Raw genomic sequence first — 18,091 nt, 5'->3', positions numbered from 1 at the left:
AACAAAGATAAAAGCAAACGAGAAAAAGGTCCAAGTCAGAAGATGAGATCCCTAATCTATTGCAATCTTCCTATTTGTAGTGTCGCCGCCGCTTCCCCTTGCTTTTCGAATTAGAATTTGTTTCTCAAAAGGATTTGCGTCCTTATTTTCCTCCTTGAATTGTTGCCAAAAGTCTTCTTTGAAAAGGCTTCCTAATCCCACGCAGGTTCAAAAGGTGTCTCCAAAGAATAGCGAAAGCTCCAGGGATATGACCCGCGGTCCGTCTTTTTCACGCAGCTCTGCGTTATCTGGCGTGGGCACGCCAGAGAATGCCTAGCCTTCTGGAATTTGCCTCCTCTTGTCACTTTTAACACCACTCTCCTGCAAATAACACAAATACCAAATATGGGCAGAAATCCAGTGTCTTACACATTAAGACCAAATAACAGCGAATAAAACACACAATTATCTCCCTATCAATAACCAATTAATAATTTGTATTAGTACATATATATAATTATTAGTATAATTGATAATATCAATTATATTACATATACTAATATACATTATATAATACATATAACTAATAATATCATTATCATAAGTTTGTAACTAATTAAATTATATATTATATATATAATTATATACATAGATATATTATATATTTATTTTTTTAAAGCGGGTGGCGGGGCAGGAGATAGGGCGGGGGTACACTCCCCTGTCTCCCACCCCATTTCTAAGCCCCAGGGGTGGGGGGGGGGAATTCCCCTCGGCCCCGTACCACCTCCCACCCCATTATCCCCCCGCGGGACGGGTACCGGCGGCCACCCGCCCCCATTGCCATCCTTAGGGACAACTGTCGTATTAAGAGAAATATTTTAAAGGGATAATTTCATAAACCTCCCCTGAGGTTTTTGATAATTTTATGTGGCTCCCTTAAAGTTTCAAAAATTACATCTACCTCCCTTACCCATTTAAAATGACAATACTAATCTTAATATTTTAATAAAACTCTCTTACTTCCATGTTTATAAAAAGGATGGATTTTACAATTTTTTTTCTTTTTTCCTTCTTATTCATTTCTCTTATATTTCATTAGAAGTATAAAAGAACTATCAATGTTGTCGCTAATATCTATCCAAATCAAACTTTAAACTAGTAATTTTTTTGATGACTTTTAATATCATCCAATTTTTTGTAGCTCTTTTTTTTGTATCAAAATCAAGAATAAATCAACAATAATTAAAACACAAATGGCCCAAAATCACTACCAAACTATGGTAGTTCTATCACTAAACTAGTCCATAAACTTTTATTAAAAAAATAGTCCAAAAATTTCAAAAGCACAAGGTAACACTTTCTTCTCTATCTTAAAAAGAATCTATATTCCCAATAAAGCACTATAAAAAATAGCTTATCATAGCAAAAGATTTATTGTTATAGTTGATTATTAAATAACAAATATTGACATGAAAAACTTGGGACTCTTTTATATATATATATATATATATATATATATATATATAATTGTGTCAAATTACTTTACAATTGTTTAAAAGAATGAATTGAACTTTATAATTATCATCAAACTTTGGCAATCAACCTTTCCTTACTTTATCGATAATCAGAGTATGGTCACTAACTACTTCTCTGACTAAAAGATAACCCAAGGTACAACCATAGGATTAAATCTTTTAACAGCACCAAGAATTAAAAAAACCTAATTCTAATCAACAAACATGTTGCAAGAGTTCATCTAAATTATATCATATATTTCCTGACATAGACCCAATTATGCTAGTCAACACAAATATTAAAACAGACAAACAATTACAAATTTAATTATTTCAATTGACAGTAGACTATTGTGAATAATCAAATATTGGCCACTTATTTAATTACACACAATAATCATCATACACGTAATACAGGAGATATACAAATACCCACGAATAGATGAAACAGTAAACTTAAATTAGATATCATAATTGTTTGTAGAACCAAGTTTTTGATTATCCTCTAATTAGAAAGAAAATTTAGCCACTTCTTATGGAGAAATGCAGCCAAGAAAATTAGGTTTTTGTCTTGAGAGAAGAAAAAAGATAAACCACCTAACTACGATGACAAAGTGTAGAGAGAGTTGGGAATTAGATATCGATATTCTCACCCTAACAATCTATATGATAATCTCCTAAAAATTATTCCAATAAAAGGAATTATCTTCCATACTGGAATAATCTATTTTCGTAGATAATGATATAATAATATCCTTACTAACTAGTTGCATCCAAAAATAAAGTTTTCAAGGCTGCAGAGAATCAATCAATTATTCTCTTTAATTGTTGAAATTAATCTCAGGTCCCACAACTTCTGAATTTCCTAGGCTCTTTAAGGCGTGCCCATACTTTTATAGCAAATAGACTTTTCAGCAACTCTTTTTAGTCCTCTTTCATCCCAAATTCTTATGACATCACTAAAACACAAAATATAAGTAGAATCCACAAAATAACACAATAATCTACTAAAATGAAAGGAGAATTGACACAAACTATATCTCAATTAGGCACACTATCATTTAGTGACACATGATGATGTAAGTAATATTACATTATTATGATGATATATGTGGCTCTTGAGTATGCACCACATCGTCCATGAGTGGTTCCGAAAATCAAGTTTTTAAGAAGGTTTTAAAACTGGAAATCTTACCGGGTCATAGGTTATTAGTTCAATCGTTAGGCTACATGCTGTGTTTTCAGACTCGGACCGGATCGGCCGGTCGGACCGGTTGGATCGAGAACCGGCCAGGCATCCGGTCCGAGTTAGTTAAAAAACTCGGATGTTATAAAATCGGTCAAACCCGGTCCGGTGAACCGGAAATTTTGATTAACCCCGGTTTTTTTTTTCTTTTTCGGCCTTTTTTTAGTCAGAGTTTGACAAATCGGACAAAATTGAAAATTGACAAGGTCACAAAACTTGCGTCGGCTACTCTGCTGCTTCTCTTCTCATACATTTTCTTCCTTTCTTGACTTTCTTCTTCAGATCTCCACCGCCATCTCTTGAGATTCATCGATCATCCTTCAATCTCTAGCCTCCACCGCCGCAACAGCCACCAGTTCCTTCAGATTTCAAGACAATCAAGTAATTAGCATGCGGGTGAACTGAAGCTTTGTTTGGTAATTTTTACAATCTGAAGGTTATTATTGCTGATTCGTTATGCTAAAGTTGATATGTGACTGGAATTTTTTGATTCATTATGCTGGACATTTGGGATTTGGATATTACGGGTGTGACTGAGAAGCTGGAGTGTTTAATTATATTTGGGATTTGGGATTGGAATAGTGGGGTCAGGGGATCAGGGAAAACGGCTCTTACACGGAAGGTGTTTGATAATTTGCCTGTGAGGAGGATGTTCTCACCGAGGATTTGGGTTTCTTTATCTGATACCCTTCATGATGAACCGGTGAGCGTAGACTTGAGAGTGAAGATATTGAGGAAAATGCTAGAGCAGTCTGGTTGTGATGTCTCGGAAATGATGACTACCTATGTTGACATTCCCAAGCTCACTCAGAAGCTTTACCAACGGTTAATGGGCAAGAAACTGAGTTCTCACTTCTGGTCTATCTTCGCTTGGATGTTCAAAGTTCCATGCAGCCATCAATGTAAATTTCTGTGATATTTGTCTCTAAGCAATGAAAACTTATTTTGTCTTTTGTCTTAAAAAAAAAAGATTGATATTTATCAAGCATTTGAACATGAACTTGCTACCTTATTTGGATTGCTATTTTTTAAGGATTAAACATGTATGGGATTTCTATTTTATAAATTTTGTGAGTTTGGATGAATTTGGTTATATTTTGTAAATTTGATTTGCAGGTATATATATATATATATATATATATATATATATATATATATATATATATATATATATATATGAGGTATATATGATGTCATCCGGGTCGACCCCCTATCGACCCCCGGTCGAATCCATTGACCCCTGACCTCGACCGAGTCGAGTCCTGGTCCGAGTCTGAAAACATAGGCTAAATGTTACCAAGTCATTGTTAATCTGTGACATCATATATATCATAAATAATTAATGTCAAAAATCGTTCAATACGTCCCTTATATTTTGCTAAATGATTTTTTTGGTCCTTCGCTTTTAAAATGTTAATTTTATATCTATTACAAATTCAAGTTAGCAAAATTTGGTTCCAATCTAAATTTTTGACTACTTTTTAGCCTAAGATCGCCATGTGACCTATATGCAATCATTTTTTATGTAAAAAAAAAATGTCAAATACCACTTTTTTAGTGATAAAAATAAATATGGATTGGGTCAAATTCCATTTTTGTTTTAAAAAAATGAATATGATTTGGATTAGATCATACTTTTTAAAGTAAAAATGAATATGGATCGAATAATTTATTTAACTACAAATGGGATGTAACCACTGTTTAATACTAACAACTGTTAAGTGGATAGGAACACGAATAGTAAGAAATTTTGGATTTTGTAAACAATTTTGAGCAAAATTATAATTTTTTAAAGGTGAAATGATAGAAACTTAAATATGAGGTAACATTGAAATCTAAAAGTAAGTATGAGGGCTAAATGGTAAAATGTCAAAAAGTATAGTGCGTTAATCGTTTCCTATAATTATATATGCTAATGTGGGGCCACATTTTTTTTTTTAAAAAAAGAAAAGCAAGACTCAAAACGGTTTAGTAAAAACACGTCGACGGTTCGTTGGTCCGACCAAACGATCTAGTTGGTTTTTACTATCTAGACCGATTTTTTGATCCGTCTTAGTTTGAGACTTGGTTTAGTTCAGAAAGCTACTCGATCAATAGTTCAATCAGTTCGCTCAAACAGTCAAAACTGAGTTTTATAATATTAGTTTTTATTTAAATATTTTCAATACCCATTTATAAGATTATGGCATTTGTAAGTTCTCCAAGAACCAAAAATAAAAAGATATTTGTGCTATAGTTGAAATGATGAGTGAAGAAATTTACTGATGCTGTCAATAATGTATCGACGGGATACTTAAGCAACGAATAATACTTTTCTTTGGGTAAACTATCAAGTATTATTGATGAAGCACATATTACACGAACCTCCAGGGGGATGGCCACTATTTGGCCCGTCTTCAATTCGCCACACAAGTAGCTGGACTCATCTATAAAAGGGTCAATCTTTGGGCAACCAAATGCACGCCAAACCCAAAAATACACACGAAAGCAAGCCTGCAAAAACAACAGAGAGGAAAAAATGGCTCCCTGTTTTAGAGCACTAGTCATAGCAATAACATCGCTGTTGATGATATCTTCAGTGATCAGGTCTTCCGATGCTGCTGGAATTGCCACCTACTGGGGCCAAAACACCGACGAAGGAAGCCTGGAAGACGCATGCCGGAGAGGTACCTATGACTACGTGAATCTTGCCTTTCTGATAAATTATGGCAATGGCCAGACACCAGAATTGAACTTAGCTGGGCATTGTGAGCCAAGCGCTTGCTCCTCGCTTAGTTCTGAGATAAAAGCTTGCCAGAAACGAGGCATCCAAGTGCTTCTTTCTCTCGGTGGAGCTCCAAACCTTTCTTCACGCGATGATGCTAAGGAAGTCGCGTCCTATCTCTATAATAATTTCCTTGGCGGTGAATCAGAAAATCGTCCATTAGGCGATGCTGTCTTAGACGGTATAGACTTTCATATCCAAGCTGGAAGGAGGGATTTCTTGGATGATCTCGCCAAGGCGCTCTCAGAATATAGAACAACAGAGAGAAGGGTGCACTTATCTGCAGCACCACAATGTTCCTATCCTGACTATTATCTTGACGCTGCTACCAGAACTGGCCTCTTTGATTATGTGTGGGTGCAATTTTACAACAATCCGCCTTGTCAGTATAGTATGGGCAATGCCAACAACCTCATCAACAGTTGGAGCTCTCATTGGGCTTCACATCCAGGAGTTAACAAACTATTCCTGGGATTACCTGCATCCCCTGAAGCCGCTCCTTCTGGCGGTTACATTCCACATCGGATGCTTATTCGTGAAGTTCTTCCCCAGGTCCAGGACTATCCCAACTATGGAGGCGTCATGCTTTGGAACGTATACTATGACGAGAATTATAGTCAGGCAATCAGGCCTTATGTTAACCCTGAAACTCTGACTTTTGATCGCAGGTCCACGATTAAGTACCCAAGAAAGTCCATGATAAAGTCTTTTGTGGATGAGTAAGTTCCTCTCATTATCTTATGAGAGATGAAATAAGTATAGTCCTGGTGGTTTAAGCCAGAGATCATGTTAATAAATAAGTTCCTCTCATTATCCTATGAGAGATGAAATGTAATCCGGGTTGCTTTTGCAAGAGATAAATTGAATAAATAAATAAAACATGGGTTTTCAATCCCCAAAATAAGGGCAGTCGCGTTTGATTTTTTTTAATTCGTGTTTGTTCTTGAGTAAAAACTATCACGAACAATATCATTAGTTTTAATTTCCCCTTACTCTTCAGAAAAAAAAAGGGTATTGAAAAAAAAAGAACATGCAAAAGGTACTAGATCAAAATCTCTCACTCGCTAGACAAAGAATTTCAAGATAACAGCCCTTGATCCAATCCGCATTCCAATGCAAGTTCCTGGTTTTACTTAGTATGAGGAACCTTGGGCCATGCGAGATCAAATAAAAAAACAATAATATCATCAGATATTTATTCTCCAAAATCAATATATTTATTCAAGAGCATTTTACATTTCAGTACACCTTTACTGTTGAGAATATTACTGTTCTGTTAGCTTCTATGCAAAGTTTGTTTCATATGCAATAACGTACTTAGTAACTAAACTTCCATCACTTGCAGATATTAATCCAGGAAAAAGATGAATAATTGTTTTCTTTTATATGAATTAATCTTCTATACACTGACAGTGTATACACTTTCATCATTAGTGCATGACACATAATTTAAATTTAAATTTAAAACTCAAATATTGGATATGTATCATATTGTCACGCCCCGAGCCCGCACGTGCCCGTCACATGACATTCGCCGTACTCCCAAGTCCCACTCAGGAATACAAGGCTACATTAACTAAATTAACTTGACAGTACTAAATAATTTAAACAAATAAGGTGCGGTTTGAATTACATATAAAAGGAAGTCTACGAATATTCAAGATGTTCGTACATTTATTGGAACAGCGGAAACAAAAGTAAATAAGACTAGCAACTAGAGGTAGCTAGCCTGCCAACTTCTATTCATCTAATGCTAATAAAAGTCATCCTCAGGGTCTTCTACGTAAACCAATTCATACTCTTCAAAATCTGCAAAAATGGTAAGAAGTGGGTTGAGTGACACATCGCTCAGTAGGTAATATTTACCCCTCTGTTGGACCATGCACTCTTAGTTTTATAGATACATATACAAGTATAAGTAAAACTCAAATCGTTTGTCTATCATTCACATCCGTAATTTTGAAAGTAATGTCATTTGTAAAGCAATCAGCAGTAAAGAAGGACAAGCAATTTAAAAGCATCTTATTGATAGTTGTACATTAGAAATTGTAAAGTCATAAATCATTTCATCTCAAGTCACAAATCTCTTCATATCCATTCGTAAATCAACTCATATCAGTTCATAAGTCTCATTTCGAATCAGTTCATAAATCATTTCATATCGGCTCGTAAATCATTCTTTGAGATCAGCTCATAACAAGTACATGTAATGACCGGCTACTGAGTACTCAGCTTAGAAATTAAACCCCTTCTAAGTGGGCGACCAATAGATTTCGCGACTATCGATTGATCTCATTCATATTTGGGTCAATCGGCCGGACTCTATACCAGGCTACCATGGCGATTAGACAGGACTATAGCCCCTACCGTCTATTCCATGACTGCTCTGAGCTTCACTTGTCAAAATTCAGTTCATATACCGTATACATAAATCTTGGCTTTCATAAGAGATTCAGCTCATTTTGTATATAAGAAACATATCAACACATTTCAAATAAGTCGCATGGTCCATTTTTGTATAATAAAATATAACTTTCATAAATATCCAAGTAAAGCATTTAATTAAACACCTATCGAGTCAACTCAACAAAATCGGATTGAAAACAAGAATTTCGTTTTGCACATTTGAAATCTCAGAAGGGTAAGTACCGCCTACCTTTGTTTAGCTGCTCGAGTGGAATTACTTTAGGTCCTTGTACCGTACCTATCAAATGCATGAGTTCCCTAATTAGTTGTTACTTCCTATAGATACATAAATATACAACCTCTAAGTAAGCATAAGATTCATACCTAGGCCATTAAATGGACCCTAATAGCATCTCCCTCAAAATGGGTGATTTCTATTTTTGGAAAGTTTCTTAATTTGGAAAGTTTCCCCTTTTGTAACGTTTTCTAAAATAAAATAATTATCCATAATCATGTTTATTATTTTGACTGTTATCTTACTATACATGTCTATAATTTATAATAATTTATAATTATTATTATTATTATCGTCCTTGTCGTTGCTACTTTATTTTTATTACCACCTACATATATTTATTAATTAGTTATTATTATCTTTCACTTTATTCCTACCTTTGTGCGTGTGTAGGTGTTATTATTATTTATGTATATATGTACATATATATATATTTTTCTTTATTATTGTAGTTATTGTCTTAATTTATTACACTTGTATTTATCTTTATATTTCCGCTTATATCCTTTATTTGTTTCATCCATATTATTGTTACTACTATTACCATTATTATTTTAGGCGCTTTGTTCAAAAGTCTAGAGCTTATCTTACATTGTATAACTTAATCTAACCAGGCTAGGCTAAAGTGTTTTAGATTTCTATTTAAGTACTTTAGACTTAATTAATAAAGTAATATTTTACATGACTAACCCTCAACTCTAACAATTATATTAAACTGGGTCCTGAATTTTAATATTCACAATATACTATAAAAATGGACTAGTTATATTTGAAATCTATTTACTAAATTTTTATACTATAGTTTGGTCCAAGTTTGAATTGCTCCCTTTCTACTTATTTATTTTTGTTTACTGGTATCATTATTTTTCATTTCTATTTTCCTTATTATTATTATTTTTATTACTATTTTATTTTTTTTCTGGTGGGGCCCATGGTTGGCCAAAGGCCAACCATGTCTGACCATGGTCGCCAGACTCTCTGGCGACCCAAGTTCTTCCATTGGTTGGCCGCAATGGCCAACCACAATTTCGTCCAATTGTCGCCAGCACTTGCTGGCGACATCCTCACCCAAAATATATATATATATATATATATATTTTTACCTTTGGGCCAACCTCCCTGGAATCATTTCCCCTGCGGCAAAGCTTGGCCAAAACAGAGCGGCGGCTGCTCTTCTCCTCTTTTTTTTTTTTTTTTTCTTTTCTTTTCTCCAACAGATTTGGCCAATTACTCACCAAAGATCAAGATCTAACCCCCCTATTTCCACCAACCCAGATGTGAATCCTTCTAAATCCCCTATAAGAACATGTATATCTACCTATATGTAACAACATCACACGCCCATGAATTTATTAAAATAATTAATACATCTACTAAACTTAAAAAAGAAGATTACTTGTGTGAAGTCTGGACTTACAGGCTTAGGTGCCTAGTTGTCGGATCGATTGACGGTGACGCCTTCTTCTCCTTCTCTCTTCTCTGACGGCTCTTGCTCTAGGGAGGCAGATGAGAGAAAGGTAAGGTTGGGCTTATTTTTCTGTCTAGGGTTTCAATAAAACCCTAACCCTAACGCTACTTATATTAGTACCCCTTACCCTATCCTACCATTACTTTGTTTATTATTTTTTTCTTTTTTCGTAAAACTTTATCTTTTTAATTAATTGGAAAGATTACAATAATGCCATAATAAAATAGAGCCAAAATCACGGGTTTCACATTCTACCCCCCTTATGAAAAGTTTCGTCCCCGAAACTTGCGTACCTTGATCCAAAAGATATGGGTACCTATTCTGCATGTCCTCTTCTAGTTCCCACGTTGCCTCTCGTGGTGTATGGTTCGTCCATTGCACCTTGACGTAGGGTATGGTCCTTCTCCTTAGCACTTGATCCTTGTGGTCTACGATTCTTAAAGGAACTTCCTCCACCGATAAGTTCTCTTTCACCTCGACGGGTTGGTCCTCCAAAATATGACTCGGGTCTGATACATACTTCCTCAGTTGCGAGACATGGAACACATTATGTATCTTCGACAAAGCAGGTGGGAGAGTCAGTCGATATGCTAAAGGTCCAACTCTCTCTCCAGTATTTCGTAAGGTCCTACATACCTCGGATTTGACTTGTTACTTCTTCCAAATCTCATCACTCCCTTGATGGGGGGATACTTTCAAATATACTTTTTCTCGCATTTGAAATTCTAAAGGTCTTCTCCTTAAATCCGCCCAACTCTTATTTCGGTCTTGAGCTACCTTTAGTCTTTCTTGAATAATCTTAATTCTCTCTAAAGTTCTTTTCCTTACATCAGGGCCAATGATTAGCTTTTCACCTACTTCATCCCAATATAAGAGCAATCTACCTTTTCGCCCATACAACGCTTCAAATGGTGCCATACTTATTCCGCTGTGATAGCTATTATTGTACAAAAATTCCATTAGTTTCACTAACCTATCCCAACTATCCGAGAAGTCTAGAACACAAGCTCTTAGCATGTCTCCCAATGTCTGTACGATCCTTTCTGATTGTCCATTCATTTGGGGGTAGAAGGCGGTATTTAGTCTTAGATATCAATCCCTATAATCTTTTGGTAGGTCGACCAAAAATCTAGACATGAATTTAGGGTCCTAATCCGACACTACTTTCACAATTCATTTTCAGACTAGATATCACATTCTCTTCCCCCTTTTAAAGGTTTCGTCCTCGAAACCTAAAAGACATAAACATCAAGATAAGTTGACAAAATTTTCAATGTCCTTGCAATACATCTTTGGAACTATTCCTACAATGTCTAAATTGGATTCCCTTATTTAATTCCATCAAACTTCTGCTGCGCACTCTTATTTTCTTAATACCTTCCATCTTCATATTTATATAGCTCAGATGGTCATAATATCTCTCACAAATCCAGCATTCTAAATATCGACTTATAATGCTCTATAAAGATCAACCTATAGAAAAGATACCAGAGGCTCTAACAGTACCATTTCTTCTTTTGTCACACGTTTTATCACAACTTACTTATCCACTATCACAAAATAATCCTTATCTCGATATATGGGTTCCTGCCCACTGTATTTGTAATTGGTGATGGAAATCCCTTATTTCCCTCAAATTTCATATCTATCTCATTTCAAATTCCAAAGAGATCAATAATACCTCAAATAGCATCACTCCTATTTTCAGATCTTATAACCTAAAAATGTCATGGGAATCTTATTTCCTTTGGTCATTTTTTTTTTCCTAGCTCAATTCAATTTTCGAAATTATTAATATCTCAAATATCATTTCACAAACTTCTTGATGATACAAAAATTTAGAAAATTTTATGCAAAAATTATTGTCAAATTCTCATATTTGAATATAATAACTTTATCATAACTTTGGTAAAATATTTATCTATGTATAGAATTTCAAACTCATACAGGTTTAGAAACTGAAAGTGTTTGAAATACATAAGTCAACTAACTATACTTCTTGCAGCATTAGAATTTAGGGTACAAAGAGAATTTATCAAGAATTATTGTTAGATTTTTCTATACAATAAGGAAAAAATATTTTTTTTTTGTAGAATACTTTTATCTAAAGCTCTTTTGAGATTGGGTGGGTATAATAAAAAAAAAATATTTTGCACAAGATTGTAGGATATAATTATTCAATATAGTTAGTCTTTTTTTTTATATAGATATATAGATATATATTTAGAAACTATATTTACCAAGCAACTATAAGGTAAAGGTACATATTTAAAAAAAAATTTTGATTAAAAACTATTTGTGCAAATAAAATTTTAGTTTCACCGTTTATTCATTTTTAGGGAAAAAGTATGTAAAATTATATATTGTAAGAAATTTATAAAATATTTATTGACTGATCATGATGTAATAATACCAAAACTAATAATATCAGCTAGTTTAATAAATGTCTTGAGCATTAGATCTAATTATCGTAATCCTCAAAATAAGTCAACAAAATTCCAAGATCCAACGTGTATTGCTTGCGTTCGATGACATCATATTGTTGATCATTCATACTTTCGTTGTGCACTCTAATTTCCTCAATATTTTCAATTTTCTCTATACTAGATTTCAACTAGATATAAGATTATCCATAGATCTGACATCCTAAATGATAAACTTGAAATGTACTATAAAGATCAAAACTTACAAAAAGAACACCCTAAATACCCTTTTATTATTATTATTCTTTTTTTTTATAAGTGTCAATCATATATGGTAGGTAGGCTTGGTTACCTTTTCAACTTAACATATACATATAGTCACCACTTACTTACTAAAAGTAATCATCATCTCAATACCTGAGGTCATTCCAGTAAATTCGTAACCTAAAATTCTAATACCATTAAATGTTATGGAGTCACTTATTTTCTTTTAATCCCTTATCCATTTCATTCCAATTCTCAAAATCACAAATATCTTCAGTATCTTTATACCTACTTCCAACTATTACAACTTGAGCTATAATACCACTAAATATCATAGGAATCTCTTGATCGTTTGGCATCTCCTTCCCATTTCCAAAATCATTAATAGCCAAGCATCATTTCTCACACTTCCAGATTATAAAACCTAAGCTCTGATACAACTAAAAATGTCACAGCATTCTCTTATTTCTTTTGATCTATTTTTCCATCTCCTTTTAATTTCCAATAGACAATACTTCAAATACACATAATATTTCCTACACGTCCGACATCTTAAACGTAGGGTGTACTACCAAAATTACATCCAATAAAAGGACATCATAAACACCAATTGTACCATTTCAACTATTCACACATGCAAATTTTCAAGCCTATTTATTTAGTCACAATTGATCATTTCCTAGGGTATACTTCATCTAAAGAGTAAATAGTACCTCAAACTCTGTTATCATTAAATATTATGAAAATCTCTTATTTCACAATATTCTATCCAACCTCATTCCCTTTTTTTAAAATCACTAATATTACAAATATCGTTCAACATATATCTAGATCGCATAACCTAAACTTTGATAATATTAAAAATCACATGAATCTCTTATTTCGTTTAATCCTCTTTTTCAATTCATCTTATTTCAATTCTCAAAACCCCTAATACCTCAAAAACCATTTCACATACTTCCGGACCATATAACCTAGGCTCTGATACCACTAAAAATGTCACGCCCCGAGCCCGCACGTGCCCGTCACATGACATTCGCCGTACTCCCAAGTCCCACTCAAGAATACAAGGCTACATTAACTAAATTAACTTGACAGTACTAAATTTTTGTACAAATAAAGTGCGGTTCGAATTACATATAAAAGGAAGTCTACGAATATTCAAGATGTTCGTACATTTATTGGAACAGCGGAAACAAAAGTAAATAAGACTAGCAACTAGAGGTAGCTAGCCTGCCAACTTCTATTCATCTAATGCTAATAAAAGTCATCCTCAGGGTCTTCTACGTAAACCAATTCATACTCTTCAAAATCTGCAAAAATGGTAAGAAGTGGGTTGAGCGACACATCGCTCAGTAGGTAATATTTACCCCTCTGTTGGACCATGCACTCTTAGTTTTATAGATACATATACAAGTATAAGTATAACTCAAATCGTTTGTCTATCATTCACATCCGTAATTTTGAAAGTAATGTCATTTGTAAAGCAATCAGCAGTAAAGAAGGACAAGCAATTTAAAAGCATCTTATTGATAGTTGTACATTAGAAATTGTAAAGTCATAAATCATTTCATCTCAAGTCACAAATCTCTTCATATCCATTCGTAAATCAACTCATATCAGTTCATAAGTCTCATTTCGAATCAGTTCATAAATCATTTCATATCGGTTCGTAAATCATTTTTTGAGATCAGCTCATAACAAGTACATGTAATGACCGGCTACTGAGTACTCAGCCTAGAGATTAAACCCCTTCTAGGTGGGCGACCAATAGATTTCGCGAATATCGATTGATCTCATTCATATTTGGGTCAATCGGCCGGACTCTATACCAGGCTACCATGACCTTGTCAATCGGCCGGACTCTATACCAAGCTACTATGACCTTACCAATCGGTCGGACTCTATACCAGGCTACCATGGCGATTAGACAGGACTATAGCCCCTACCGTCTATTCCATGACTGCTCTGAGCTTCACTTGTCAAAATTCAGTTCATATACCGTATACATAAATCTTGGCTTTCATAAGAGATTCAGCTCATTTTGTATATAAGAAACATATCAACACATTTCAAATAAGTCGCATGGTCCATTTTTGTATAATAAAATATAACTTTCATAAATATCCAAGTAAAACATTTAATTAAACACCTATCGAGTCAACTCAACAAAATCGGATTGAAAACAAGAATTTCGTTTTGCACATTTGAAATCTCAGAAGGGTAAGTACCGCCTACCTTTGTTTAGCTGCTCGAGTGGAATTACTTTAGGTCCTTGTACCGTACCTATCAAATGCATGAGTTCCCTAATTAGTTGTTACTTCCTATAGATACATAAATATACAACCTCTAAGTAAGCATAAGATTCATACCTAGGCCATTAAATGGACCCTAATAGCATCTCCCTCAAAATGGGTGATTTCTATTTTTGGAAAGTTTCTATTTTTAGAAAGTTTCTTAATTTGGAAAGTTTCCCCTTTTGTAACGTTTTCTAAAATAAAATAATTATCCATAATCATGTTTATTATTTTGACTGTTATCTTACTATACATGTCTATAATTTATAATTATTTATTATTATTATTATTATTATCGTCCTTGTCGTTGCTACTTTATTTTTATTACCACCTACATATATTTATTAATTAGTTATTATTATCTTTCACTTTATTCCTACCTTTGTGCGTGTGTAGGTGTTATTATTATTTATGTATATATGTACATATATATATATATTTTTCTTTATTATTGTAGTTATTGTCTTAATTTATTACACTTGTATTTATCTTTATATTTCCGCTTATATCCTTTATTTGTTTCGTCCATATTATTGTTACTACTATTACCATTATTATTTTAGGCGCTTTGTTCAACAGTCTAGAGCTTATCTTACATTGTATAACTTAATCTAACCAGGCTAGGCTAAAGTGTTTTAGATTTCTATTTAAGTACTTTAGACTTAATTAATAAAGTAATATTTTACATGACTAACCCTCAACTCTAACAATTATATTAAACTGGGTCCTGAATTTTAATATTCACAATATACTATAAAAATGGACTAGTTATATTTGAAATCTATTTACTAAATTTTTATACTATAGTTTGGTCCAAGTTTGAATTGCTCCCTTTCTACTTATTTATTTTTGTTTACTGGTATCATTATTTTTCATTTCTATTTTCCTTATTATTATTATTATTATTATTACTATTTTATTTTTTTTTCTGGTGGGGCCCATGGTTGGCCAAAGGCCAACCATGTCTGACCATGGTCGCCAGACTCTTCTTCCATTGCGGCCAACCACAATTTCGTCCAATTGTCGCCAGCACTTGCTGGCGACATCTTCACAAAATTTTATTTATTTATTTTTTTTTTTTTAACCTTTGGGCCAACCCCCCTGGAATCCTTTCCCCTGCGGCAAAGCTTGGCCAAAACAGACAGATTTGGCCAATTACTCACCAAAGATCATGATCTAACCCCCCTATTTCCACCAACCCAGATGTGAATCCTTCTAAATCCCCTATAAGAACATGTATATCTACCTATATGTAACAACATCACACGTCCATGAATTTATTAAAATAATCAATACATCTACTAAACTTAAAAAAGAAGATTACTTGTGTGAAGTTGGGACTTACAGGCTTAGGTGTCTAGTTGTCGGATCGATTGACGGTGACGCCTTCTTCTCCTTCTCCCTTCTCTGACGGCTCTTGCTCTAGGGAGGCAGATGAGAGAAAGGTAAGGTTGGGCTTATTTTTCTGTCTAGGGTTTCAATAAAACCCTAACCCTAACGCTACTTATATTAGTACCCCTTACCCTATCCTACCATTACTTTGTTTATTATTTTTTTCTTTTTTCGTAAAACTTTATCTTTTTAATTAATTGGAAAGATTACAATAATGCTATAATAAAATAGAGCCAAAATCGCGGGTTTCACACATATATTCAACTGTGATAGTGTATACATCGTCAGTATATATAAAATTTACTCTTTATTTATATATATAATGAAAACATATATATATATATATATATATAATGAAAACAATGACGTTCAAAACTTAAGATCGGTGTACAATTCAGTTTTGCTTAAATTCTTAGCTCGAGGCCTGTTCAAATCTTGTAAAAAGGTACCGGTAATAAATGAAAATCTAAAGTTTGCTCAAGGTAGGTAATATTATAGCAATTGGTCCTCTTCTTAATTTAGTTCTTCCAGTAAATTTGATATATCATTTACGATCATCCAGCATTATGGATATTGCTTTCTCTTTCTGAAAACTTTTAGTTTTGAGCAAAGTCTTTGGTTTTTAGTCAAGTTCTTGCGTTGGACAGCTCTACATCTTCGAATTGGTGATTCGTACAAATATACAGTATCTTGGAAAATCTTCTTAATTTGTATAGTATCTTGCACAATCCAACTTGGAAAGTCGTACTACTAATTTGGGAAGCAAAAGAAACGGAGGATCGCGCCTAATCTTTGGCCAAGTGGGATAGATCAAAGATTTTGTTCAATATTTCTCCCATTTTACATTAACCCCTAGTTTGGTATGTGAAAATGTCCAGAATAAAAAAAATCTTTCCACTTGGAATACCTTTTCACCATAATGGTAGGGAGAAAAATTTATCATTTTACTGTCTAGTATATAAGGCAAAATAGAATGTTCATTCATTTTTAAGTGTTTGAAATAATCAATATTCAAATACCAAAATACATTACAGTTTATACAAATTTGATTTAATTCCCCTTAATTAGTTTACGGGACACAACATGTTTTATTACTTTTGTCTTGTTGGTTCTATTGTGTTATTTGTTTGTTTACATGGAATTTTGACATTTTTTGTATTCGAAATAATTGATAATTGATATTAAAATAGTTCAATTGTAATAATTGATTCATTCTAGAATATAGACTTTTACATTCAAATTTTGCATCTTCTGGCCGTATAATTAATATAAATTATATGAATCTAAACAAATATAGTATAATTTCAATTCTTATTATGTTTTATTTTTACATGTAAAATTTTAAAAAAATTGCACAAAGTTTGACACCTCTAAGAAGTTGTATGAATTATCAAAAAATTGAACAAAGTACTTACATTGCTTGTACACAAAATATTCAAGATTGACGAACAAAACGATGAACTGCTGCCTACATTCTTTCACTGTCTCAGTCTCTATCTCTCCCTCTAGGGGGAGAGACAAAAAAAAAAAAAAAGGTAGTACAGAACGGGCTCTCTCGATTTTTTCTTTTGTCTCCCTGATTTTCTTTTTCCAAAGTTTCTTGCCCTAACTTTCTTCTACCCAACTAATTTGCCCAATTCTTGTTGGGGCTGAACCTATCTGCCTATGTGTGATTCAAGAAAGAAATAAAACTAAAACTGCTGCTGCGCGCCTTAATTGGTCCTCCGTTGTCTTTGCCACTGAACGGATTCTTCCCTACGAACTCTCCATAAACATAAAGAAGTTGGCCTCCTAATTTTTCTCTTTTCTCTCTCTAATTTTTTTTTTCATAATTTATGTCCTTAACTTTGTCCTTAACTTTGTCTACGTAGAGATTGTGATATTTCCCATACCAATTATTTATTTAAGTATTTAATAATGAAATCGAGAGATTTTTGCAATATTAGTTGGTTTATTTTTTTTTTTTGGATAAAAAGCAAATTTCATTAACGGATTATCATCCAATTTGATTTATATTAATAAAAAAATACTCTAATGGTAGGT

At 33.4% G+C, this 18,091-nt stretch overlaps 1 protein-coding gene across 1 annotated transcript; it reads left to right on the top strand.

Moving 5' to 3' along the window:
* The first annotated feature begins 5,216 nt into the window (after nt 1–5,216).
* LOC113722743 (acidic endochitinase-like) lies at nt 5,217–6,407 on the top strand. The gene has a single exon (XM_072048279.1). It carries the CDS (start codon nt 5,258–5,260, stop codon nt 6,224–6,226), a length of 969 nt encoding a protein of 322 aa, XP_071904380.1. The 5' UTR covers nt 5,217–5,257; the 3' UTR covers nt 6,227–6,407.
* Nucleotides 6,408–18,091: the final 11,684 nt, after the last annotated feature.

Source organism: Coffea arabica, chromosome 5e (genome assembly GCF_036785885.1).
Source record: "Coffea arabica cultivar ET-39 chromosome 5e, Coffea Arabica ET-39 HiFi, whole genome shotgun sequence".
In the NCBI taxonomy this organism is placed as follows: domain Eukaryota; kingdom Viridiplantae; phylum Streptophyta; class Magnoliopsida; order Gentianales; family Rubiaceae; genus Coffea; species Coffea arabica.
Note: the sequence above shows the minus strand (reverse complement) of the source record. Positions and strands in the feature narration are given on the sequence as shown.